Below are 24324 nucleotides of genomic sequence, written 5' to 3'. Positions count from 1 at the left end.
CAGTCAAAAGGGGAACATTTATTGAGTGCCTACTATGTGCCACGGGGACTCAGTATTGAGTATAAACAGGAATCTTGCCTTCAGAGAGCTTACAGACTAGTAAGAAAGGCAGAAATTAATTCAAAAATCACATTAGGAAATAACAGGGTGCCTGTCATGCTGGAAGCCTTCTGCTGGTACCTGGAGAACGAAGAAAGTTGTCATCAATGATATAAAGAAGAAATATCAGGCTGGGTGGAGGTGGAGTGTGAGGGATGAGGAGGAGCCAAGAGCTGGCTGGGGGAAGAAAAGCGTTGCAGATGTGCCAGCCCCTGGGGAAGGAAGCGGTAAGGCAGACAGCAGGACCTAAAGGCCAGCGTAAGTGGAGAAGAGTGACAGCAGTGGGCACAGTTCTAGGTGAGGCTGAAGTGACAGGCCAAGCAGCAGGACCTTTGAGGTCTTCCAAGCTCTGATTCTGATCCAAAAGCAGAGGGGCACGCAGGAAGACATGAAGACTTGCGGGCAAGGAGCGGCCCAATCTGCTTGTATTTCAGCTGCAGGATGGAGGATTACAAGTGAATGCCCGGAAGCCTGTAGTAAGGCTACTGCAGAGCTAATTGGGCTTGGCTCTCTCCTGGCCAACTGGTGAGTGCCTCAGGGCAGGACCTGTCAGTAGGAGCGGTACCCCTCTGAAACCACACACACACACACACACACACACACACACACACAGCCCAGCCCAGGTGAGCACAGAAATGATACTCAATACCTGTTTTTTAAATCAATCCGAAATTGGAGTTATCCAATAACATTCAACCCACCAGTTTATGTACATGGGCCCTGGAGGCCTTGGGGAGCAGCAGGTTGGGGAAAGGGAACCAGGCATCCTGCCAAACAGCATCCCCCTGATGGAACCTGGGAGTGAGGCTCCCTCTCTCCATTCACTTCCTTCATTAAGTGTTCATTGTCACGGCCTGCGGGTCCACTCCCTGCTCCTGGCAGGGTACACAGGCTGTCCCAGCCTTGGGCAGCAAGGATCAGGCGTGCTGGCTTCTGCCATACCATCTTGGCTTCTCAGCGATCCTGGCGCCAAAGTGGGGGTGATGGGGGGTGTCGCACTGGAGGTAAGTCATAGTGTCCAGGGATGTGGCTGTTCTTGGGTGAGTCATAGTGGCCAGGGGGCAGACCTGGAGGAAGTGGGGGCTGGGAGCCCACAGAATCTCGATCTGGAGACAAGGGACCAGGATGAGAGGGAGATGGCTTTTTAACCTCCAGCTTCTATCCTCCCACCTCCAGCTTCTTGTGTCCATGGACAAGCAAGTGGATGGTGCCTGGACATAGACCCATCTACCATCCCCTGGCTGAGCAAGCCCCCAGCCATCCAGGGAGGGGGAGACCACCTCAGCCTGCCCACCTCACAGGATCTGAGCATGCTCTGTCACCTGACTTGTCCTGCACTCTTCTGGGTACCAACTGCTCCCCTCCATGTGCTATACAACTACCATTTCACATCCTCCGCCTTCAAGGTAGGTAGACCACAGATGAGGAACAGGCTCTAAGTGACAATGTGACTTCCCCAACATCATCCTGGTTTGAGCCCAAGTCGGATCCCAAATATCTTACTCCTGCACAGTCCCGTCACGATGCCTCCTCATGGATCCCCTCTCTGCCTTCTCCCACCGCCCCCACCTCCCTGATGCCAGTTCTCCCTAGCCCCTGCACCAGTGGAGAAGAAGGGCTCACCATGGGCCAGGGGGCTGGGCTGTTCATAGGTGCCACTGTCTCTCTGTGGCTGGGGGTGCCGCCGCCTCTGGCTGTCCCGGAGTTGAAGAGGCTGCCTGGGGGGCGATCCTGAGGGAGGGCCTTTCATCTCCACATAACTGCTCTCCCGGGGCCCCCCTGGCAGGCTGGGCAGATCCCGAATGGTGGCATAGGGGTTCTCACTGCTCAGAGAAGCCATGCTGGCCCCCAGCTGCTCTTCAGAGAGGGGCCCTAAGTATGGAGGAAAGAAGTCAGGCTGGATGGAATCCCTCCTGCCTCTACCTGGCTCAGCCTCTCCCTCTTTGCCTCTTTGCCAATACCTTTATTATAGAATGGGCCTGTGCCATTACTGTGGCTGTAGGTGTAACTTCGATCCAGGCGACTGCCACCTGAGAAGAGGGAAGCAATGGGCACCCAGACCCTGGTCTCCTCCCCAGCTCCAGGCTCCTGTAGAACTGGACCTGAGCCTCCCTTCCCACACATCCTAAGGGGGCAGCGGGCTGGCCCATCCTCTCCCGAGGCATTGGCCTCCTGGCACCTACCCCTGTCCAGAGGCCGATGCTTCCAGTCAGCAGGCAGGGTGGCGTGGTTGTCATGCCCGTGGGCTCCACCTGGCCGCTCGTGTGCCTGGAGGCTAGCGAAGAGCTGACCGCCTGGAACCTGAGGGGGACAGTGCCACAGGGAAAGCTCACGCAAGGATGGGGCTTTCCAGAGAACCAGGTCTGCGGCCAGCCCTCCATGGTGGGTCCCCTCCCCCAGCACTGACCTTGTTAGGGGGTGGAGGGTTTGGGGAGCACTGCGACAGGGTGTGGTAGCTGGGGTTGGAGTAGTAGTGACTGTAGCTTGGAGGGACATCTGCAGGACAGACACAGGCACGGGGAAGCTCAGAGATGGGCTAGGGGCCCAAGAGAGTTGTTCTACACAGGGGATCGGTGACTCCCCATCTCCCGATCTCCCATCCTTCCTCCTCCCTCTTCCCCTTGTCCCATGGAATCATGCCCAACACCCCCTCTGCCCGCCACTCATTGGTGGCCCTCTGCCAGCTCACCTGGCATGACATACTCAGAGCCATCCAGCCGTCCAGTGCTGTAGGCCACTGCCAGGTGCTGATGCTCCTTGCCCTTTTGCCAATGGCGGTAGCCAATGAACAGTGCTACCAGGGCCACTACAAGGGACCCCAGCACTGCAATGCCAATCACTGCACCCAGTGAGTTATAGGCCACTGGAGAGGTAGGCATCATGGTGAAGGGCTCCTGGCTTCCTGTGTGACATGGGGGAGCACTTGGAATGGCATCTTGGCTCTGCTGGTGAGCTTGAGAGCAAACATGGGAGAGGCACCCAATAGGAAGGCAGGGGTGAGGGCTCTGGGTCCTAGTTCCCAGAGGACAGTGAGGGTGTGGGGAGCTAAGAACTCACCAATCCTGCAGGGTGCACCACTGTGCCCTGGGGGACACACACAGGCCCCAGTCTCTGGGTGGCACTTCTCTCCTGGACCACACTGGCATGGCTGGGAGCAGTTGGCACCAAACATCCCTGAGGGACAGCCTGGGGAGAGAGCCAGAGCAAACAGGGGTCACAGGGGAAAGGAAGCTGTGGCCTCCTCCTTGGCAAGGGCTAAGTGGCAAGCATGGGCACAGAGTTCCCCTTCTATTGGTACCTTCCAAGCAATGGAGTCCGGTCCAGCCTGGAGCACAGATGCAGCGTCCATCCTGGGGATGGCAGGTCCCACCATGGTGACACTGGCAGGCCTGGGCACAACTGGTTCCCCAGTGGCCTGCAGGGCATGCTGCAGGAGATAGGGGCCTGTCTAGTGGTACGGGGTCATCCACTCCTGGATGCTGTCTCAGCCCCCAGCATTACTGAAGTCTTTAGCTCATCTTTGGTCTCCAGGGGGACGCTAAGGCTCTGAATGGTACACATAGATGACTCACAAGTGTTTGTCTCCAATCCCATCTCTCCAGTGAACTCCAGACCCCCATGCCCATCCGCCCACCCAACATCTGCACTTGGCTATCTAATAGCCATTTCAAAATAAGGTACCCAGTGACAGGCAACTGAAGGCTTGCTGGATTGCTTAGCTCTGGGCATGGTGGTTTTTATTGTTTAGGGTTTTTTCTTTTTCTTTTTTTTCCCCCAATACTGGGGATTAAACCCAGGGGTGTTTAACCACTGAGCCACATCCCCAGCCCTTTTAATTTTTTTATTTTGAGACAGGGTCTCACTAAGTTGCTTATGGCCTTGCTAAATTGCTGAGGCTGGCCTCAAACTTTCCATCCTCCTGCCTTAGCCTCTGGAGCCACTGGGATTATATGATGCCTGATTTGTTTTGTTTGTTTAAACATAAGAAGGAAGTAATGTCCATCCTATTTCATGGTTTTTTGTTTGTTCATTTTTTGTGGGGGGGAGTTGTTTGTTTGGTACTGGGCATTGAACCCAGGGTGCTTTACCACTGAGCTACATGCCCCTGGCCATTTTTATTTTTTATTTTAAGACAGGGTCTCACTAAATTGCTGAGGCTGACCTTGAACTTGTGATCCTTCTGCCTCAGCCTCCCAAATTGCTGGGATTACAGGTGTGGATGATTACTATACATGACTTGATGCATTAATTTTGTGTGTCTGATGCAAATAAACTAATAATAGTTGTTATTGAACTTTTTTACCCTGACTACTGAGAATCCAGCCTTTTTCAAGGCAGCAGCCTCTTGCTTCTCCTTTTGCTTATTTGGTGTTTGGACTAGTTTTTTTTTTTTTTTTTTTTTTTCATGATCATCCTCATATATTTGTGGGAGAAAGAGACCACATATAAATAAATAAAGGTAAATTTAAATATGTAAGAGTAGCTGGGCTTGGTGGCACACACCTGTAATCCCAGCAACTTGGGAAGCTTAGGCAGGAGAATCACAAGTTTGAGGCCAGCCTCAGCAATTTAGCAAGGCCCTAAGCAACTTAGCAAGACCTGTCTCAAAATAAAAGATTAAAAAGGGCTGGGATGTGGTCAGTGGTAAAACACCCCTGGGTTCAATCCTTGGTACAAGAAAAAAAAAAAAAAAAAAAAAAAAGTAAGAGGAAAAATACAGAAGAATGCCCAAAATTGAGCTTAGGCATTCCCCTGCTCTCACAGAGAACTGCTTTTTCCAGGCTTCTTAGGGAAGGAATTTTTTTCTCCTGATCTGTTTTGATGCATCCTCAGTGCCTAGAACCAGTACCCACCAAGTAGGTGATGCCCAGTAAATATTTGCTTATATGGTTACATAAATAACTAAATCAGGGTGGTTCCAGGGGTTTAGAAAAAGATATGCCTCTGCTGAGGAGCAGGGAGACAGAGACCCCCCTCCTCAGCCCACCGCTCAGCATGCACACACGCACAGACACACAAGCTATGACATACGTTGGGAGCAGTCAGGGCCTGTCCAGCCAGCCAGGCAGTAGCAAGTCCCGTCCGAGGGGTGGCAGGAAGAGTGGTTATTACATTTGCAGGATATGCAGCGTTTGCCATAGCGGCCAGGTGGGCAGGCTGAGAAAGGGGGTGCATGGTGATTGAGGGCGGGGGTCAACACTCAATCAACCCTTGACCCCACTTCTCCCTCCCTCCTTCCTGCTGATGACTGGAGTCAGAAGAAGAGATCAGAAGGACAGAGTGGGGGCTAATGTTATCTGGCACTGCGCTGTACCCTGCTGTTATCGAGAGAGGCTGGGGAGGGTGGCAGGGAGACTCACGTCTCTGGCAGGAGGGGCCTCGGAATCCAGGTGCACACACACAATTGCCACTTTCAGGGACACAGGTGCCCCCATTCTTGCAGGTGCAGGTATTGCTGCAGTTGGCTCCCCAGAAGCCCTCGGGGCAGGGCAGGTGGCAGCGGTTACCTGTGAGAGGCAGTTGTTGGTTGAGTCTGACCTGGGTCCCCTTCTGTCCCATATCCCCTCTTTTGGACACATTTCCTATGGAATGTATCCCCCAACTCTGCAGAAGACCTGGATCCTGGTCACCTAGAACACTCACCCATCCAGCCAGCCTGACATTGGCAGTGTCCATGAACAGGGTCACAGCCATCAGAATGGTCACAGTCACAGTGACTGGCACAACCTTTGCCAAACTGCCCCTTCTTGAAGAGGGAATGGAAGATAGGGTAAGCTGGTCAGCTGGAGGTGCCCTGCCCTCCCCTCCCCAAGGCAGGCAGGCTGCGAGCACTCACCGGGCAGGGCAGCTGGCAGTGGGTCCCGTGCCACCCAGGGGTGCAGGTACAGGCGCCAGTTTGGGGGCTACAGGCTCCTTCATGGGCACACTGGCAGCTGGCATTGCAACCGAAGCCCCAGGTTCCAGGTGGGCAGGGCAGAGAGCAGTTACCACGCTGCCAACCTAGAGAGAAGCCTAGTAGGTGGGTGTGAGGGCCCAGATCCCCTCCAGAGCAAGCACATTCTGGGAGCTGGCTGTGCTATGAGCTGGAAGTTGGGAGGGAGGACGCTCATGGCACCATACACTAGACAAACATGAGATATTAGGTGTTGAACAGAAGGCTAAAAGATTCCAGTGATGCACGGCCCCACCTGAGGTCTGAGTTGTCCCTTCCGTAAAATGAAAGAGGTACCAACAACCCACATGCTTTCAGAGGCTCCATCAGGTAACTAAATGAATTATCCCAAACATGTGGAAGACAATAGGGAGCAGTGGAGACTGGGACTTGGTGCTTATGAAATTCAGTAGCTGGCAAACATCTGCATTAGAATTCAGCCTAGAGATCGCCAGTATGTCACCCCTGGTAGAACTGGGAGGCCCTTCCCGGTGTTGCTATTGTGAGTTTCTGAATACATGAGAGTGGGAAATATTTACCACTGAGGAGCATTCTGGCCTGCGCCTTTAAAGACAAGTATGATGTTTGTGATTGAAGAAAAGCAAAGTGGATATTCCAGGAAGGAAATAGCCTGGATACTTTCCCACAGTCCAGCTGCTGCCCAGAAAGCTCCGCCCTTATCCTGCAATCTCGCTCCTGCGCTAGGCCGGCTCCGCCCCTCGAACCTCCCCACCGGGAGAGCTCCTCCCTTTACCTTCCTTGCAGACGCAGGAGCCGTCGATGGGCGAGCAGGCGATGGCATTTTCGCATGAGCAGCGTGCGGAGCAGTTGATCCCGTAAGTGTCGGGAGGGCAGAGGCTGGCGCAGTGAGGTCCCTGAAAACGAGTGGGCGAGCTGGTGAGACTGGAGACCTGGCTCCACTGCCTCGCCCCCTCGTCCTGGCCGCAGGGCGCTCACCGTGTAGCCCGGAGCGCACCGGCAGAGGCCGCTGTCGGCCAGGCAGACGCCGCCATGCAAGCAGAGACAGTGTTCCTGGCAGCCCGGCCCGTGCGTGTCCTGCGGGCAGCTCTCGTTGCAGTGGAGGCCAGCCCAGCCCGGCCGGCACGAGCACTCCCCGTGCATCGGGTGGCAGCTGTGAGCGGAGGCGGGGACGTGGCACGGTCATCGGAGTAAGGAAGCCAACCAGGCGTCTTGGCTGTTTCTCCAGAGCTGGGCTGAGGCAGCGGAGGATACCCAGGCCGCTCCCCGACCCCCAAAGCCTCTCCTTTTCCCTTCTGTGACATCTGTGCGCCCCTTGGCTATACCCCCCGCGCTTTTCGTCATTCTGGCCGCTTCATCCGAGAAGACCTCTCCCCCTGGTTTTCTGGCCCTTTGATCACGTGTCCCATGCGCGGCCCACCTGAGACTATGCTCCGGGTCGCAGGTGCAGGATGACTGACAAGTGAGGCCGTAGAGGCCTTCCGGGCAGAGACGCTCGACGCAGCGGTCCCCGGTGAAGCCGTGTTCGCACAGACACGCGCCGTTGGCGGGGAAGCAGCGGGCGCCCGGGGCGCAGTCGCACGTCTCAGCACAGTCTTGCCCAAAGTGGCCCACTGGGCACTCCTCGTGGCACCTGAGTACCGTGTTGAGTGACTCTGGCGGCTCCCCACCTCCTCCTGGTTTTCTCCCCACCGCTTCCACACATGTCCCAGCCACTCACCGATCCCCGGTGTAACCTGGAGCGCAGCGGCACTGTCCAGTGAATCGGTCGCAGCGGCCACCATTGTGGCAGAGACATTCCTGGGAGCAGTTGGGTCCGTGAAAGCCCTCTGGGCAGGGCAGGGAGCAGATGATGCCCTGTGGGGGTAAGAGGTCTACAGAGCCCCAGGTACCCAGGTGCCTCCCCATAGCCACAGGACCTCCTTGACACCTTCCTCATCCCCATAAACCTCTCCAGGGTCCCCAGAGCCCACCCTCTTACACACATCCTCTCTGGAGCCTTGCATAGAGCCACTCTTCCAAATTGTCCCCAGGCTCCCACCCCATACCCACAGGCCCCACCCTTCATACCATCCAGCCAGGTGGGCAGCTGCAGGAGCCCTGGGGGGCCTGGAAGACACCCCCGTTTTGGCAAGGATCAGTCCTGGGGCAGAAGAAGGCAGCAGTGCCCTGGGGACAGGACACATCACAGCTGCAGGACAGAGCAGGTGAGATCAGGGTATAGAAAGCAGTATCTACTGCCCCCCCCCTTTCCTCCAAGGGCTGGTCACCTGTACTCGGTAGGGCCCTCAGTGATTCACACCCCCTTCCCTCCAGGGGACTGCAGGAGGCAGAGAGCAAAGGTTTCCAGGTCTAGAAATAGCAGGCATGCCCTGCACCAGCAGACAGGGAGAGCCAAAGGCTGTGGGTGGCAAATTTGCTTCTCATGCACCCCAGGCTACTGTGCTTCTTCTTCTCATATCTCAGGCTGGCCCTTCGGGGGGACCCCAGTACCAACTGTAGCTTTCCTGTCCTGGAGTGTTCAACTCCTTCTCCCCCAATGCCTTCTACCTCCTGTGACTCCCCAGCTCCCTCTGCACCTTGCAAGGGTTCATCTTTCACACACATGCTATCTCATGCTACTTCAGCAACACTTGTAGACAGACAGCTCTGCTCCTGCCGTGCAGTCAGAAGACAAGCTCCTGAAGAGTTGATAATTTGCTTAAGGTTGCTCAGCTAGTGAGTAGCAGATGTGGGACTAGGATCCTGGTCTCTCGACTCCACTGCCACCTTTGGGACCTTGTCTGAGTTCCCTCATCTCTCCATGTGTGTCGGTGTAGCCCTGAGTCAGAGACCCCATCAATGCATCGTTCTCCACATTACCCACCTGGGCCCTGTTCTCCCTGGGGGGCAAAAGCAGGCTCCAGTCTGGGGATCACAGGGTGCCCCGTGGCACTGGCAGCTGAACCGGCAGGCAGGGCCATAGTGGCCAGGAGGACAAGGCCGAAGGCAGTTCGGAGGCTGCAAGCCAGGTGGGCAAGAACATACCCCACTCTTGGGATCACAGGAGCTGCCATTGCCACAGCTGCAGGGCCTGTCACACTGTGGCCCCCACACTCCTGGGGCACACTCTGTGGGATAAGGAGGATGGATGGGAATCACCAGGGGCCGGGCTCCTCCCCAGCCTCCACCTGTGTGTCCCTGGGCCCCCCACACCCATCCCCTCCACAGGCCCTGAGGAATTGCCCTGTGTCCAAAGCACCTGTGCCCTGATAGGGAGGCCTTCCCTGAGGCTACCAGCCACTCACCACTGGAGCAATCGTCACCCCTCCAGCCTGGTGCACACTGGCACTGATTGGGTGCCACACAGCGGCCATGGACACACTCTTGAGCACAGAGGGCTGGGGCAGAGATGAGGGTGAATGAGAAGATGCCTCTCTACCCCTACCCCTCGCCACCTTTCATCTCTGAAGCTCAGCTCACATTCCTCCCTTAACAGGGACCTGCAGTTTTCTAAGCACCAATTTCTGGGGTGTGTGTGTGTGTGTGTGTGTGTGTGTTACTGGGAATTAAACCCAGGGGTGCCCTACCATGGAGCTGTAGTCAGAGTATCTATTAGATAGTTTCTATCTATTATTTTTATTTTTAAATTTTGAGACAAGATCTCACTGTCACTGAAGTTGGCCTTGAACTTGCCATCCTCCTGCCTCAGCCTCCCAAATTACTGGGATTGAAGGTGTGGACCACCACACCTGGCTCCAAGCACCAGTTTGGTCCTAGGATGAAAGGCTGAGGGGCAGTAACTCAGTGGCAGAATATGACAAGACCCCAGGCTCTGGCTCCCCAGTCTCTTTTTTTTTTATTTTATTTTTTTATTTTTTTATTTTTTGCAGTGCTGAGGATTGAACCCAGGGCCTCGTGCTTGACAGGCAAGCACCCTACCAACTGAGCTATCTCCCCAGCCCCACTGTCCCTTTTTGTGAAAATTTCTAAGCACCTTGTTGTCTTTAGGTGGAGGGACAAGGATGATATCAGAGAGAGGGTAGGGACTGAGGTCAGGGCTGGGCCAGGCTGGGAAGAGGTGTCTGCAGGGGCTGGTGGTGGGTTGGGCTGAGGGAAGTGGGGAAAGAGGAGGGCAGGTTCCAGTTTGGAGGGGTTACAGGGTGTTAGGGGAAATGGTAGGCAGGAGGGACTGCATGGTGACAAGTCAGAGCTAGATAGCAGCAGAAACAGAGACAGAGAAGAATGCAGACACCAGGCCCTGAGACACAATGACACAGACACAGAGTCAGAAGGAGAGCTCTGAGACAGAGATGCAGAGACAGATTGCTGAGGGACATGGAGAGACGGGTGGGTCAGCTGCAGATAAAGGTGTGAAGTGGCAACTGAGGGAAGTGCCCATCAGGACTCTGGGGACCCTACGCTCCTTGGGGAACTGAAACCCAGCTCTGTCTTGCCAGCATAGCTAGAAGATGAATGGCCTCCAGGGCAAGGCAAACTCAGCTATCTGCAGCCAGTCTCTTCTGGGCCCTGTCCCCTCCTGCCCTGGCTGCTGGCATGGGGGGACACCTGAAGGGACACAGGAGTAGCCCCACATGGTGGGAACAGGGAAGACTCCAGAAGGGGCAGCTAAGCCCCCTAACATTCCACAACTGCCCTGGACCAACACAGGACTCACGGACGCAGGTCCCGCTGCTCTCGTAGAAGCCCTGGCAGCACTGCAGGCGCGGGCGGTAGTCCATCTTCACCACCTGGCGGTACACAGTCCGGTAGACCACCCTGCGGAGAGCCAGGAGGTGACCCTCAGATCCCGTGGAGGCGGGCGCCTGCCCACCCTCACCACGGTGCAGCACTGGGTGGTGCGGAGGAAGGATATTTCCTCTTTGCCCTCTAACACACACACACACACACACACACACACACACACACACACACACACGAAGGCAACACACCACAGACACTCATACACACGCTCACACTGACAGCTCAGACACGCACTCCGCCGCACAGACCACAATGCACCTTGCTGGGAATGAGTGGGTGCCTTAAGGCAAGAAGTTTCCTGCGAACCCTAAAGGTTCTGGGAAGAGAATGGGGTGCAGGTATGGGGGCAGGGGCCAGACCAAGGCAAAGCCACCTGCCTGTGGAGGAGATGGGCACTCACGTGGGCTGGGGGCAGGTGTGTGGGCCCTCCCAGGGCCTGTCGCAGGGCTCCGAGGGGTGCAGGCTGAAGGGGCGGGAGTGGGACTCCTTGGTGGTCGTGGTGAAGCTGTGAGGTGGGACAGGGTCAGAAGGCAGGGCAAGGAGGGAATGGGGGCCAGGGCTTGGCCACAGTAAGGGATTGACACCCCAGTATTTAGGTTGCTCCCCAAAACTAGAATGGGACCCTCATCTTGCCCCACCTCTCAAGTCTAGAGGGCTCCTCCCAGACTTGGACTGTTCCTGGGACCCCTCCCAGCAGAGCTCCCTCTTACCCGATTGGATCAATAGGACCATTTTTCTCTCCTCCCCGTCCTTATATGGGAAAACTGAGCTGGAAAAACTGACTTTCCAGCCCAGCTGATGGTGATGGGTTGAAGCACTTCAGGCTTATTCTGCCCTGGGTCTTGTTTCCCAGCCTTGTCCCCCTTGACCCCCTGGGGCCAGCCCCCCGCTTGGTCCACAATGAATGTCTCCCACATGGTGCTCAGTCTTGCAGCGACCTCCCACGAGGATCCAGGGAAGGAATAAGGAAAGGACAGAGTCAGAGAGGGGACAGATGAGACTGAGACAAGGTCATAGATGGGAAAGGGGTTAGAGACAGGCCACAGAGGCCAGTAGAGAGAGCAGAAATAGAAAGAGGAGGAAGGAACCAGGAATCCTTAGGGACCATCAGGGAGCCTGGGCGTAGCATTAAGACACACAAAGCATGGGGCCCCTCCCTCACCTTTCCCAGAAGTTGCAGGCATTGGGATCACTGGAGCTGAGTGTTCTGGCCAATCCCAGGCCTAGGGCCAGGAGAAGGAGGGTCCGAAGAGGTAGCCACATTGCAGAGGCCTGCAACAGGGCCAGGTACCAGCAGGTGAGGACAGCGTCTGCAGGGACCTGGGCAGTAGGCATACAGGAGAGCCAGGCAGATGCCTCTGGGCCTCCTGCTCCCCTGGTCTTACTCCTGGGTGGGGACTGCACCTGAGCCTCCAGGTCTTAGCTCATGATTTGCTTCCCTCAGCCCCCATTCTCCCCGAAGTACTCAACTTTCAAGGGCTAGCACAAGCGCCACCCCTTCTTTTCTGCTCTGTGCCCCAACCCTCACTGGCCCATTGCCCCCACCCATCTCTTCTAGAGTCCTCCAGGACTGTTCACCTAAACATGGCCACTCTCATGCCTGTTCCCTGACCATGACCTCCAGTGGCAAGGACCCAGGGCCCTCTGTCTGATTCCCTAGCCCCTAGCCCAGCATGCACCTGAGCACTTTATCATCTGTGCCAAGATATGAGATTGGAACCACAGAGGGGAAGTTCTACGGATGCAGATGGACTCAGAGAGAAATTTCCGAGTCAGTAATGGAACTGGCTGCCTCAGAGGGTAAGCTCCCCATCACTGGATGTATGCAGACGGAAGCCAAAACCATTCTGATGATATGCAATCAGGGGTTCCTGCTATATGGGGTGGGAGTAGGGCTGAGTCCAGGTGACCTCGAGACCACCAGTGTGCTGGAGCCATGGGCTCAGGGAGAGGCAATTGTGCACATCTCTTCCCGACTCCAAGTTCAGTGGTGTCACCTTAGTAGCTTGAAATCAGGCATGGGGAGCCGGGGGCAGGGGTATTTATATCACAGAAATCAGTAAACACCACACCAAGGCTGATGCCCCGGCCCCCAAAGCCAATGGTAGAACATCTGACAACACACCACCGCACCCAACACTAGGCACGGAACCCAAGGAGGTCCCAAGCTGGCCTCAGATTCAGGGAAGGGCTGAGCTCCACCTCCCTTGGACAGCCCAGCGATTGTTGGGAAACAGGCTCCTTTCCATTTCCACCACCCTGGCCTCGCCCAGTGGGTTGGAAGAGGGTCAGGACTTCAGATGAATCTGCTCTCTGGGCTCTTCAACTGGGGAGAGCCGCTTTCTGAATCCATGCTCCGAGTTCCTAAAACTTGCCCTGACTCCCTGAGGCTCTAACATCTGCTTACAATTTTCCCAAGAAGAAAGGTCACGGTTGCTGGCCCTCTACCCCCCTGAGTATCTCTGGAATGCCTGCTGCAGGCTCCGCCCCTTGCCCCCCACCCACACACTTCCAGGGACCCCACAGTCTGCTCAGTCCCAGTCAGGAGGCCCTTCCCTGCAGGTCTGGGTTTGGATAGGCCTCCTGACTTAACCCCGCTCCCCACAATCCTCCAGCAGTCGGATCTCATCCTTGCCTACAGAGCAGGGCCCCTCTGCTCCCAGGTTCCCAACCTCCATGGCCAACTTCCACCCACCCCCTCCAGTCATGCAAAGCCACGCGGCCCTCTCACACAGGTCACCTTGCCCTGCCACACCTCCCCCAGGGGCCAGTGTCCACCTCTAGCCTTCTCTGTGCCTCTTCCCATCCCCCATCAGTCGCCAAGAAACTCACCAGGTGGGGCCCACAGATTTCAGGCCGGGAGGGCCCTGGCAGGAACCTCACAGGGGAAAGCGGGTGGCTAGCAAATGTCCAGGGAGATCCCCGCACTCAGGATATAGAGCCTGAAAACAGGAAATAGAGCCTGGCGGGGAACGTGGGAGACCCAGGGAACACGATGGGGTGGGGAGTGGGGCACTGCGTCTTCCCCCAGCCCTGAACATGATGGTGGGGTACAGGGGAAGGGCCAGGGCAAGAGGCCCTTCTGGTGGCTCAGCTCCTGAGCGGCACTGTGGCCCACTCAGGTGGGGGAATCAGACATATGTCCAAGCAGCCAGGCTATGGTCAGTCGTCCCTCACAGGTTACCCAGGGCAGCACCCCATATCACCCCTACACACCCCAAACTGTCCCTTCTCACCATGCTCTGCTCTGGTTACCCTCCCAAGCCCAGCACCCACCTCCAGGGCTCAGTCTGGCCTGTACCAGTCAACCTTCTCCCCACTGTTCCCCAAGTGTGCTCAGCAGGCAGGGCCACCATGGAGGCCACATCTCCCCTCTGCTCTTGGTCTTCACCCTCCAAGCCCTGGCCCCGGCACAGGCTCCTGTCCTCAGATTGGAGCTTAGTCTATCTGGAGCCAGGATGTCAGTCCTGTCCCCAAGTAACCCTTATCTCCTAAGCCATATAGGCCTCCATGGACTTACCCCTGCCCTGAATTTGTCCCCAGAGCCATGGTGGGGCAGACAAAGTCCAAGGAAGGAAGGACTTCAGGGGAGGTACACATAGCAAGCAGCCAAGCCCAGAAAAATCCTTCCCATTCACATCAGCCCCAGCCCCAGCCCCAGCCCCTGAGTAACGGCAAGGGTCCCTGAGGAAGCAGTTCACCTGGGGGCTCTAGATGGACCCACGGAGGCCACAGCAGCATGGAGCAGGGTGGCAGGAACGAGGAGATTAGCTGGCCACAGGGGTGGTCAGTTCCACCTTTCCAAAGGTCCTCAGGGTAGGGCTACAGTATGGAGGAGAAGAGAGCTTCTGAGTCCAGGGCTGGAAGCCAAGGTAGAATCAAGGGAGGCCAGTGGGTGGACACTGGGGCGGGGTGGGGGACGGGGGTCCTAGCAGGGAGAGGAAGGGCTTGGCCTAAGCCTTCCCAGCTCCTGAGGAGGGAGCACAGGCCAGACCAGGCGCCCACAGCTTGTTCCACCGGAGTCTTTGTTCCCAGGGACTAGGGCACCTGAGGCCTGTCCCCAGCTCCCCCAGCAGCACTGCGCCTGGTATGATCACACCGCTAGGGGCACCCAGATTCCCCCACTGTAGGCTCACCTTTCCTTCTCCCACTAAGTCCCCTCCCCTACTCAACCCTCACCTTCTACTAACCCTTTGGATTGGTGGTCCCAAAACCTTCTCTCATAACAAAAATAAAGGTGACCCCATGTATCCTTTACTGCATGGGGACAGGCAGGGTGCTGAGCCATTTGCCTGAATCATTGCCTATAAAGCTGGCAGGAGCAGTCATCCCAGGAACAGGGGAGGCTGCGGCAGGAGGACGGCAAGTTCAAGGCCTGCCTGGGCAACTTAGTGACATCCTGTCTCAAAAAATAAAAGGTCTGGGAGCCAGGCTTGGTGGCACACATCTGTAATCCCAGCTGCTGAGGCAGGGGACGGGAGTTCAAAGCAGACTCAGCAAGTTGGCAGGTCCTAAGCAACTTAGTGAGACCCTGTCTCTAAATAAAAAAATAAAAAGGGCTGGGGATGGGGCTCAGTGCATAAGCACCCCTGGGTTCAATCCCCAGTACCAAAAAAAAAAAGTTCTGGGGATGAACTCAGTAGTAGATAACCCTGGGCTCAATCCCTAGGACTAAATGAATTTTAAAAATAGAGCTTGCATCCCCCTTGGTAGTAGGCAGTGCTATTAACTTTCCGGAAACAGGCGCAGCAGGGGTAAGAAACCTGCCCAAGGCCACACAGCCAGAAGCATCTGAGCTGAGATCCAACCCCAGGCTGCTGGCAGAGGCCTCTGGATGGTTCCAGTCTTTCCTAAGCCGAGACACGGGAAGCTCTGTGTCTCCTTTTTAATAGCCTCAGTTTGGGGAGTGGGGAGCTGGCAGGGGGCGGACAGGAGAAGGGGAAGGGGTGGGGGCTGCCAGAGAATAGGGTCAGAGGCGTGGGAACCGCAGTGTGTGCAGTGGAGAGCTGCCCCTTCTGTCTCCTCCACCTCCACATGCAGATCTGCTGGGCTCCCAGCCAGCCTGGAGGTCCCAGTCCCGCCCACGGGCCCGGCTGCCCTGCCCTCAGCCTACCAGCCCAACCCAGCTCCTTGTCCCTGCTCCCCCGTGGGGAGCCCTCCATTCCTACTGGCCCCAGAGAGAAGGAAACAGTCTGGGAGTCCTGGGAGCAGGCTAGAGTTCCCGATGGATGGGAGGCATCCAGATCTTTCCTCCTTTCTTTCTTTTGTTTTTTCTTTGCCTTTCTTTCCCCCTGCAGTACTGGACCCAGGGGCACGCCACCACTGGAGTCACATGCCCAGAGCTTTTTATTTTTTATTTTGAATCAGGGTTTTGCTAGGTCTCCGGAAGCTGCCTTTGAACTTGAGATCCTCCTCACTCAGCCGGGATCACAGACGTGCAGCACCGTGCAGGCAAGAGCTTTCACTTCCATAGAAAGCAGTAAGTGGGGCTGATGGAAGTGAAGACAGCAGGAGGGACTTCCCCATGGGCTCCCTTCCAGCTCCTCTGGGAGACATGTAGCACAGGATAACCCCCGAGGCCTGTGTCCCTCCGCTCTCTCCCTGTTTCCAACATAGGTGTCGATGCCAGCTTGGTTCCCCGGTCTATAAAACAGGCAGGATAATAGTACTTCCTGTGCAGGGTTGTTGTGCAGATTAAATGAGGTAATATAGATAACGTAGTCTAATATACAACATGCACAGCTCCTAACATGGTCGGTCCCCTCAATAACATCCTCCGTCCCCCTCCTGCCCCGGCACCCAACGTGGCCCCAGCTCCCCTCCCCTTTTGGTACCGTCATGCCCTCTGGGTATTAATTCCAGGAAAAACTATTTCTGGTTTTTTCTGAAGAACCCCCAAGATGATCCGGGAATGGGAATAGTGCTGAAAACGCTGATACAGAGAGAGGAAGTGGGAGGAGGCCCGGCTCCCCAGAACCTGATCCCCCAGAACGACGGGCTGTCCGCCAGGGGCATCTTGAAGCCAGAGAGGCAGGATGCCTGGATTCTGCCCCCCACCCCCACATCCCGGCCACGCACCAACTCCAGCCCCTTACTCTCCCTCCCTTCTCTGCCTCTCCACTCCCTTCCCAGCCTCTCCACTCCCTTCCCATCTCATAGTCCAAAAGTTCTAGTCCCGTCTGTGTCACTCACAAGCTGTATGACCTCAGTGACTTCACTCAAGCCCGCTAATCCTCAAACTCATCTGTAAAAGAAGAGGCCCCTCACATCTCCCAGGATTCAGCAAGGGTTGGGACTCCAGGAACCACTCTGGAATAGAGCCTCAGACTAGAGCCTGTTCTTTGCCTTTTTCAATTTTTTTCTTGTTCTTCATCAGAGACTCTGCTAACTGCCTTTCTTTTCTTCCTCCATCAGTTTCTTAGTCTCTGTCTTTCCACTTTTTTACTTCCTTTTCTACATCAAGAAGGGCTGCCAAGGTCATCCACCTTCAAAAGGGGAATGGAAGCTGAATGCCAGCCAGGAACCACTCACCAAGCTGTGTGTCTTAGCTTGGGGTTAAGGTTGTCCCTGTATCTCACTCATCTTTCTGTCTCTCCCTGTCTGTGTTTCTATGTGCCTATTCCTAATCTATCTTTGCCATGGAGACAAAATCACTCAGTTGTCCCTACTCTGCAGTAGGACCCCAGTCTGAAGACTCTTCTCCTTCCTCCCCACACAGGGAGCTCTGCCAGCAGTCTAGCTGCTCTGCGCCACCCGCCATACAGTTCACACGTGTACACCCTTACACACGCAAGGACGGAGCCCCTCCTGCGTCCAGCCAAGCGGGGCCGTCGGCACGCCAGGCATGTCAGCCGGATGGAGGAACAGGAAGCCTGCGCGTGCACCAGGGCCCGGGCGGGAAGGCAGCAGGGGTGAAGAGCTGGCCTTGTGTTCTCTGTGGTTCAGGAAACAGAAGCTGGAGGGTCCTCAGTCTGACCTGTTTACTCATCAGGAAATTGCAGGGATTCTGATTCACCAACCATCTATTGGAGGTTGGCGCCAGTGCCAGTCCCAGCCCTCGCCACCACCCAGGAAGGTGCTCGTGATTGTCGTCCCCATCTCATGGGTCAGATGATGGAGGGACTTGGGTACAATGACTTGCCTAAGGGCTGTCTGACTGCCGAGGCAGTCGTGGGTCGTGGGTCCAGAATCTACCTCAAAGGACAAAGCAGCGAACAGGGATACATGGGCGAGGGCCTCTGGCCCACCCTGCTCACCATCATGTTAGATCATCTTCAGAAAGTACAGCTCTGCTCTGGCCATGACCCCCCTCTACCACCTTCTGTGGCTCCCACCACAGGAAAGGCAGCCAGTGTCCAGCTCTGTGGCCTAGCCCTCTGCTGCCAACACACTGGACAGCCTGTGACTCCCATGTGCCTCTCACCACAGTGACCTTTGTGCAATGGCCCCCGCTTCCCCTGGGTCCTCCCGGCCTCTTCCAGGAGACCCCCCCGACACACACACACACAGGCTCAAACCTCATCCACTCCTCCCCAAGCTCAAGGCCTTTTTTTTTTTTCTAAGTTTATTTTTAAATATTTTTTAGTTGTAGTTATCACTGGGCCTTTACTTTATTTATTTCTCTGTGGTGCTGAGGAGGGAACCCAGGGCCTCACACATACTGGGCAAGCGCTCTGCAACTGAGCCCCAGCCCAGCCCCTCAAGGCCTTCTTGCAGGCTCCGGAGTCACTGTGGGCCTTGCAGTTCGAAGGACACCTGGCGTGTTCTCCCCAACTCTGCCCTGGGACTGGCTCCCAGCGATCTGACACCTCCTCAAACTTCAGCAAAGTCTGGGCACCAGTGTGCCCGGTGGGAATACCCCTGCCAGTCCAGGAGTTCACACTCAAGGCTGGGGACTGAGTGACGGATGGACGTCCCAGCCATGACAGCTGCTCCTCCGCCAGGCTGCAGTCCTCAGTCTCACTCCTGAGCGCTGGCGAGGGGGCTCAGTGGTAGAGCACTGGTCTGGCAGGTGCGAGGCCCGGGTTCCACCCTCAGGAGCACGCGCGCTCGCACGCAGCCTTTTAACTCTCTCCAAACCCTACCCAGGGGCTCATGTTTTCTCCTGGGTCCCATCCTGTGAGCCATGGTAGGTTTTATTGGGTGCTGAGGTTCAAGTCCAGGACCGCACACATGACAGGCACGTGCCCCGCCACTGAGCCACATCCCCATCCCAACCATGATGGGTTTTTTGCTGCTGTCGTTTACTGTGGAACAGGATCAAACTCAGGGGCCCTCTACCACTGTGCTACACCCCCAACCTTTTTTATTTTTTATTGCTAAATTGCCCAGGCTAGCCTCGAATTTGTGATCCTCCTGCCTCAGCCTCCTGAATCACTGGGATTATAAGCAGGTACACGGCACCCAGTTTACCACATGGTTTGTTTCTGGGGGGGCAGCTAATGGGGGATTGAACTCAGGGGCATTTGACCACTGAGACACATCCTCAGTCCTATTTCATGTTTTATTTAGAGACAGTATCTCATTGAGTTGCTTAGGGCCTCGCTTTTGCTGAGGCTGGCTTTGAACTCATGATCTTCCTGCCTCAGCCTCCCCAGCCACTGGGATTACAGACGTGCGCCACCTTGCGTGGCACCACACTGTTTTTATTAAGGTCTGTCTATCCACTGGGCTAGGACTCTCTGGGGACAGTCTTCTTCACCACGGCATCCCCAGCACCCACCAGCACTGACCTGCTGGGTGCCCACATCCAGGCAAGTAGCAACTAAACATTTGTATGAAGAGGCTGGAGAGACACACCCTGAACTGAGTCCAGTAAGCCCAAGCCTTGTATTTTAGCAAATGGAGGAGGGACTGTGGCTTTTTTTCAGCTCACCAGACAACAGAACAGGGCCCACAAGACAGTGAGGTGTGCTAGACTCAGTGACACGTGCCTGTAATCCCAGCGATTAGGGAGGTTGAAGCAGGAGGATCACAAACTTGAAGCCAGCCAGGGCAACTTAGTGAGGCCCTAAGCAACTTAGTGAGACTCTGTCTCAAAATTCAGAAAAACTAAAAAGGTCTGGGGAGGTGGCTCGGGGGTAAAGCACCCCTGGGTTCAATCCCTGGTTCCAAAAAAGACAGGGAGGGATATTGCGGGTGAGAAGATGAAAGGTGGAATTCAGAAAGAATTCCCAACAGTGTTAGACAAAGGGACGCTCCAGACCTGCCCTCCTGACCTCTGGCAGGCGTTCCTCAGGGCTGGCCTCCAAGTTCCTATGGGATGAGTGTGCAGCGGTACCGCAGGCACTGAGTCACCTGGAGGGTAGGGGGTGTGGCAGGGGCCCAAACCCTCACCCTTCCCCTCCAGGCCCCAGAACCACGTCTCCTCACTGTTCACTCCACTAGACCCCAGATGCCGCTGCACAGGGCGGGGTGGGTGACGGAAGCAGGGGCCAGAGTCCCAGCACAGGTGATCTCTCAGGCCTTCCGCCTTGCCACGTGCAGGTGCTGGAACCCTAAGTGCCACCTGGGGCTAGCTGCTTTCTTTTACTTTTCTTGCTGATGCTATAAAGCAGAGGCAATTATGCCTCTCACTTTAGAGATAAATAACCCAAAGGTGGCGCTCAACTGCGATCCCAGCCACTCTCAAGTTGAGGGCCAGCCTCCGCCACACAGTGAGACCCTGTAGCTCAGTGGCAGAGTGCCCCTAGGTTCTATTCCCCAGAAGAAAAGAAAAAGAAAGGAAGTAATCAGTCAATCAATCCAGGAAAGAAAGCCGGGAGAGGGGTCCCAGAAAGGTTAAGTAATTTGCCCAAAGTCCCACAGCCAACCCGTAGTGGAGCAGGGATTTAAAGCAGTTTATCATGCTTCAAACCCTGGCTTTGCTTCTTTCTGCCCCCACGGTTTCTCTTTAGTCTCTGACCTTTTTGTTCTACCTCTACAACTCTGCTGCATTTGTCTAAGCCCTGCGGGTCTTGATCCCCTGAGTCGGTGCTCCCTCTGCCTGTGTGTTTCGGCCTCTGTTTGGATATTCATGTCTCCATCTCTGTCTTCTCTCTCTCCTTCTCTGCCTCCTTCCCTTTCCTGCTGGCCTCTGCCCCATGGGTTAGGTGCCAGGAGCCACCACCTTCCTCAGAGCAGAGGCTGGGAGGTCTTGGAGGCCCTGCCTGGCCCCAGCCCCCTGCCTGGCGGGTGTGTGCTATGGTGGGAGGCAGTGAGCTCTCTCTCTCCAGGTTCCCCGCTGGTGGATGGGCTGCCTGGGGAGCAAGTTTCCTCTTCTGGGGAAGTCTGATAGGGAATGTGGGGTGGAGTGGGGAAACAGATGCCAACCCTCCAGCTTCAGCTCCCAGTGGAGAGAAAAGGGAAGGCAAGTCTGTCTGACCCAGCCGCAGGGAGATATGGCCGCCGGGCTGTGGAAAGCCTCCAAAGCAGGAGAGCAGAAGCAGGGGAGGGACTGGAGAGGCAGGAGGACCGCCAGCACCCTGGCTCACATGCGTGCATGCACGGGTGCTGTTCCAGAGGGTCCGGTGGGGCGGGGTTCACAGAACAGCCTCCTGACCCCCAAAGCCCAGCTTAGTCCAGGGTTAAGAGTTGACCCCTCGTCCAGTCCTTCCTAGAGGAGCTGAGGCCTGGCTGAGCCTGGGAACCTCAGTCCAGCACAAGCTGTTCCCATCCCAGGGGACCAAGGTCACAGTTCAGCCCGGGAGAGGCCATTCCTAAAAGAACGGAGTCTAGAGTGCATAACTGGAAGTTAGAAATAGGGTGGGCAGTGAGAGACAGCTCCATTGGGTCCTGGGCCCCTGGGGACCACTCCACCTGCTCACCACCCCTGGCTGCCAGCTCTGCCCCAGATCATCCTCCAGGAAGCCTTCTGAGGCTCCAGATGCCTGCCATGGAGAGCGACTTCCTAGTCCTCACGGATGGCAAAGAGGTGTCAGGGATCTGCAAACATGGTCCCTGTCCTGCACCCCCCCCACCCCCCAGGCATTTCTCCCTGGTGGGAGTGAGACAGCACTGATAATAAACGGTGAACAGGTCAGACCTGGCCCCAGCTCCTCCAGAGGCTGAAGACAGGAGGATCACAAGTTCAAGACCACCCTGGGTAACTTAGCAAGACCCAGACTCAAAATAAAAAAATAAAATGAGGGGCTGGGGATACAGTTCATTTGGTAGAGTGCCTGCCTTGCATGCACAAGGCCCAGCAACACAAAATAAAAATTAAAAAAGTAAAAAAGACTGAGAATATGGCTCAGAAGTAGAGCATCTCTGGGTTCAATCCCCAATGCCAAGAGGAGGAGGAGGAGACCAGAGACTACTCAGTATTTATTTATGGCTACACTGGGGATTGGAACCAGGGGAGCCCCCACCACTGACCTACATCCCCAGACCTTTTTATATTTTGTTTTGGGACAGGGTCTCACTAAGTTGCCCAGGCTGGCCTCAAACTTGTGATCCTCCTGCCTCAGCCTCGGCCTCCCCAGTCGCTGGGATTACAGGTGTGCACACCACACAGGGCTAGCAGTCTGTTCTAAGCGGGAGACGTTTTTGTTCATCTAAACCTCAAAACAACCCGGTGAGGTCGGCGCTATGCTGTTATCCCTCTTTAGAAACGAGCAACAGAGGCAGAGTCCAGATTCCAGTTTAGGTGGCCTTGACTCCAATGTCGGTCGGTACTCTTGGGGCTGCACTACTCTTGAGCAAAGAGAGGACCTGCTACCCCCAGGGGAGACTGTCCCTGGTCTGGTCAAGTCGCCTTACCAGCAGTCTCAATCGCACGTCTTTCCACAGCGTTTCCTTAGAGTGGAAACCCCCCAATCGCCTCCCTGTGACCCCTCTCCACTGCCTCCACCTTCGTTTCTCCGTCTGACCGGCTCTTCCCCACTTTCTGCTCAAGGGTCTCGGACTCCAGTCTGGGAGGGGGCCTCGGGGCCCGCATGCCCTTTCCCCGGGGCAGGGTGATCGCGGTGGCCATCCGGTCTCCCCCGCCCGTCACTCACCTGCCTCAGGGACCCAGAGTGTCTGCGGTCCTGGTCGGCGGGGAGGAGGACTGAGCGCTGGAGGGCTGGCGAGGGTCCCGGCCCCGAGCCCCAGCCTACTGCGGGAGTGGCTGGGAGGCCGCGCGTCGCAGCGCGGGGAGGGGCGCTGGGGGCGGGGGGCAGGAAGGGGGTGGGAACTCGGGCCCGCGCCAAGGCAGGAAGTTTTGACAAGGAAACCGGGAGCCGGGGGAGGGGAGATCCAGAGCGCCCGGGAGGGAAAACTGTTGGGGGTGGGATCACAGAGGCAGCCCAGGCCGGGAGCAGAGAGCGCACGAGGAGGCGAGGGAAGGACCCCTGCGCGAGTCCCCCTCTCGGCCGTCCACTGGCTGTGCCGCTTGGGTCACTTAACGTCTCGTGCCTCAGTTTTCCTATCTGCAAAGTGGGATTATGGAAAGAGTCAATGAAATGGTACGTGCCCGGCACCTTCCAGTGCTGCCCAACCACCGTGATCTTTTGAAAGCCCCACCTCGGGACCGATCGCTGCTTCTGTGTCTGGAGGAGGCCCTCCTCTCCTGCCGCCTGGCCTTAAATCGCTTGGCGCGAGGGTGTGAGCCTGGGAAGCAGTCTCCCGCGCAGTCCCCGCCTCTGCCTGCACCCTCTGTCCCGCCTCCGCAGCGCTTCTATCCACCGCCCCGAGGCAGCTTCTGGGCTGCCCGAGCCCCCGGGCGCCACCTCGCGGCCAGCGGCCTCTGGGCGTCCCCCACAACCCGCAGGGTCTGTGACTGCACAGCTAATGTTGGTCCCGCATTGGCCCTCCAGGGTTCGCTCATTGAACTTGAGATCAGCCCCGTCACATGCCCATTGACACACGATGAAACGGAGGTCGGGTGGAGTTCAGGGCACTAGTAACTGGCAGAAGCAAGATTTGAACTGAGGTCTGTATTCCGTCTGAACACAGGGCTACCCCTTCCAACCATGGCACAACACAGGCTGTCACAGAAAAACCTACCACCGTTCCAAGACCCAAACCGGAACATCCCTTCTGGGAGACTTTTAAATCAGTCTGGGGAATGGGGGTGTAGCTCAGTGGTAAAGCGTTTGCCTAGCATACGGGAGGCCGGGGCTTCCATCCCCAGCTCTACAAAAAATAAATACACCTTATTGTGGTATAATATAAATGATAAAAATGAACCCACTTAACCAGGCACGGTGGCCCATGGCTTTAATCCCAGTTATAATCCCAGCTACTCGAGAGGCTGAGGCAGATGGATCACAAGTTCAAGAACAATGTGGGAAACTTAGTGATACTGTCTCAGGAAAAAAAAAAAAAAAAGACTGGGGATATGATTCAGGAAAAGAGAGCCCCTGCGTTCAAGGTTCAATTCCCAGTAACACACACACACACACACACACACACACACACATACACAAATGTACCCAGTTATGGGGCGTTTTAAAGATTTTTTTCTCATTTTGTTAAAATGTACATAATATAAAGTTCGTCATTTTAACCATTTTTTTTTTCCATCAAAAATAATTTACTTACTTTTGATCACAAAACAGAGGGAAGAGCAGGGGCAATGCTGTACCCCTTGGTCACATCTTCCAGTCTTT

General features: G+C 55.9%; 1 protein-coding gene across 3 annotated transcripts; it reads right to left on the bottom strand.

The window, feature by feature from the left end:
* Positions 1–3: 3 nt before the first annotated feature.
* On the bottom strand, positions 4–22890 carry PEAR1 (platelet endothelial aggregation receptor 1). Of its 3 annotated transcripts, none has more exons than XM_079118098.1 (25): positions 22732–22890; positions 14455–14575; positions 13586–13695; positions 11916–12073; positions 11154–11258; positions 10668–10768; positions 9298–9390; positions 8877–9120; positions 8081–8201; positions 7731–7867; positions 7431–7643; positions 6989–7163; positions 6786–6906; positions 5936–6099; positions 5743–5845; positions 5460–5606; positions 5131–5256; positions 3398–3526; positions 3157–3285; positions 2789–3001; positions 2507–2595; positions 2283–2400; positions 2061–2129; positions 1723–1971; positions 4–1205 (listed from the first exon to the last, which is right to left on the bottom strand). In XM_079118098.1, exons 4-25 carry the CDS (start codon positions 12014–12016, stop codon positions 1054–1056), a joined length of 3099 nt encoding a protein of 1032 aa, XP_078974224.1. In that variant the 5' UTR covers positions 12017–12073; positions 13586–13695; positions 14455–14575; positions 22732–22890; the 3' UTR covers positions 4–1053. The 3 variants fall into 3 exon arrangements, with proteins under 3 accessions (XP_078974224.1, XP_078974225.1, XP_078974226.1); XM_079118099.1 differs by having other exon boundaries at positions 11916–12025; XM_079118100.1 differs by lacking the exon at positions 14455–14575 and having other exon boundaries at positions 22732–22860.
* Positions 22891–24324: the final 1434 nt, after the last annotated feature.

Source organism: Sciurus vulgaris (genome assembly GCF_902686455.1).
Source record: "Sciurus vulgaris genome assembly, chromosome: 1".
NCBI classification, from domain to species: Eukaryota; Metazoa; Chordata; class Mammalia; order Rodentia; family Sciuridae; genus Sciurus; species Sciurus vulgaris.
This window is presented reverse-complemented; position numbering and strand designations above follow the sequence as displayed.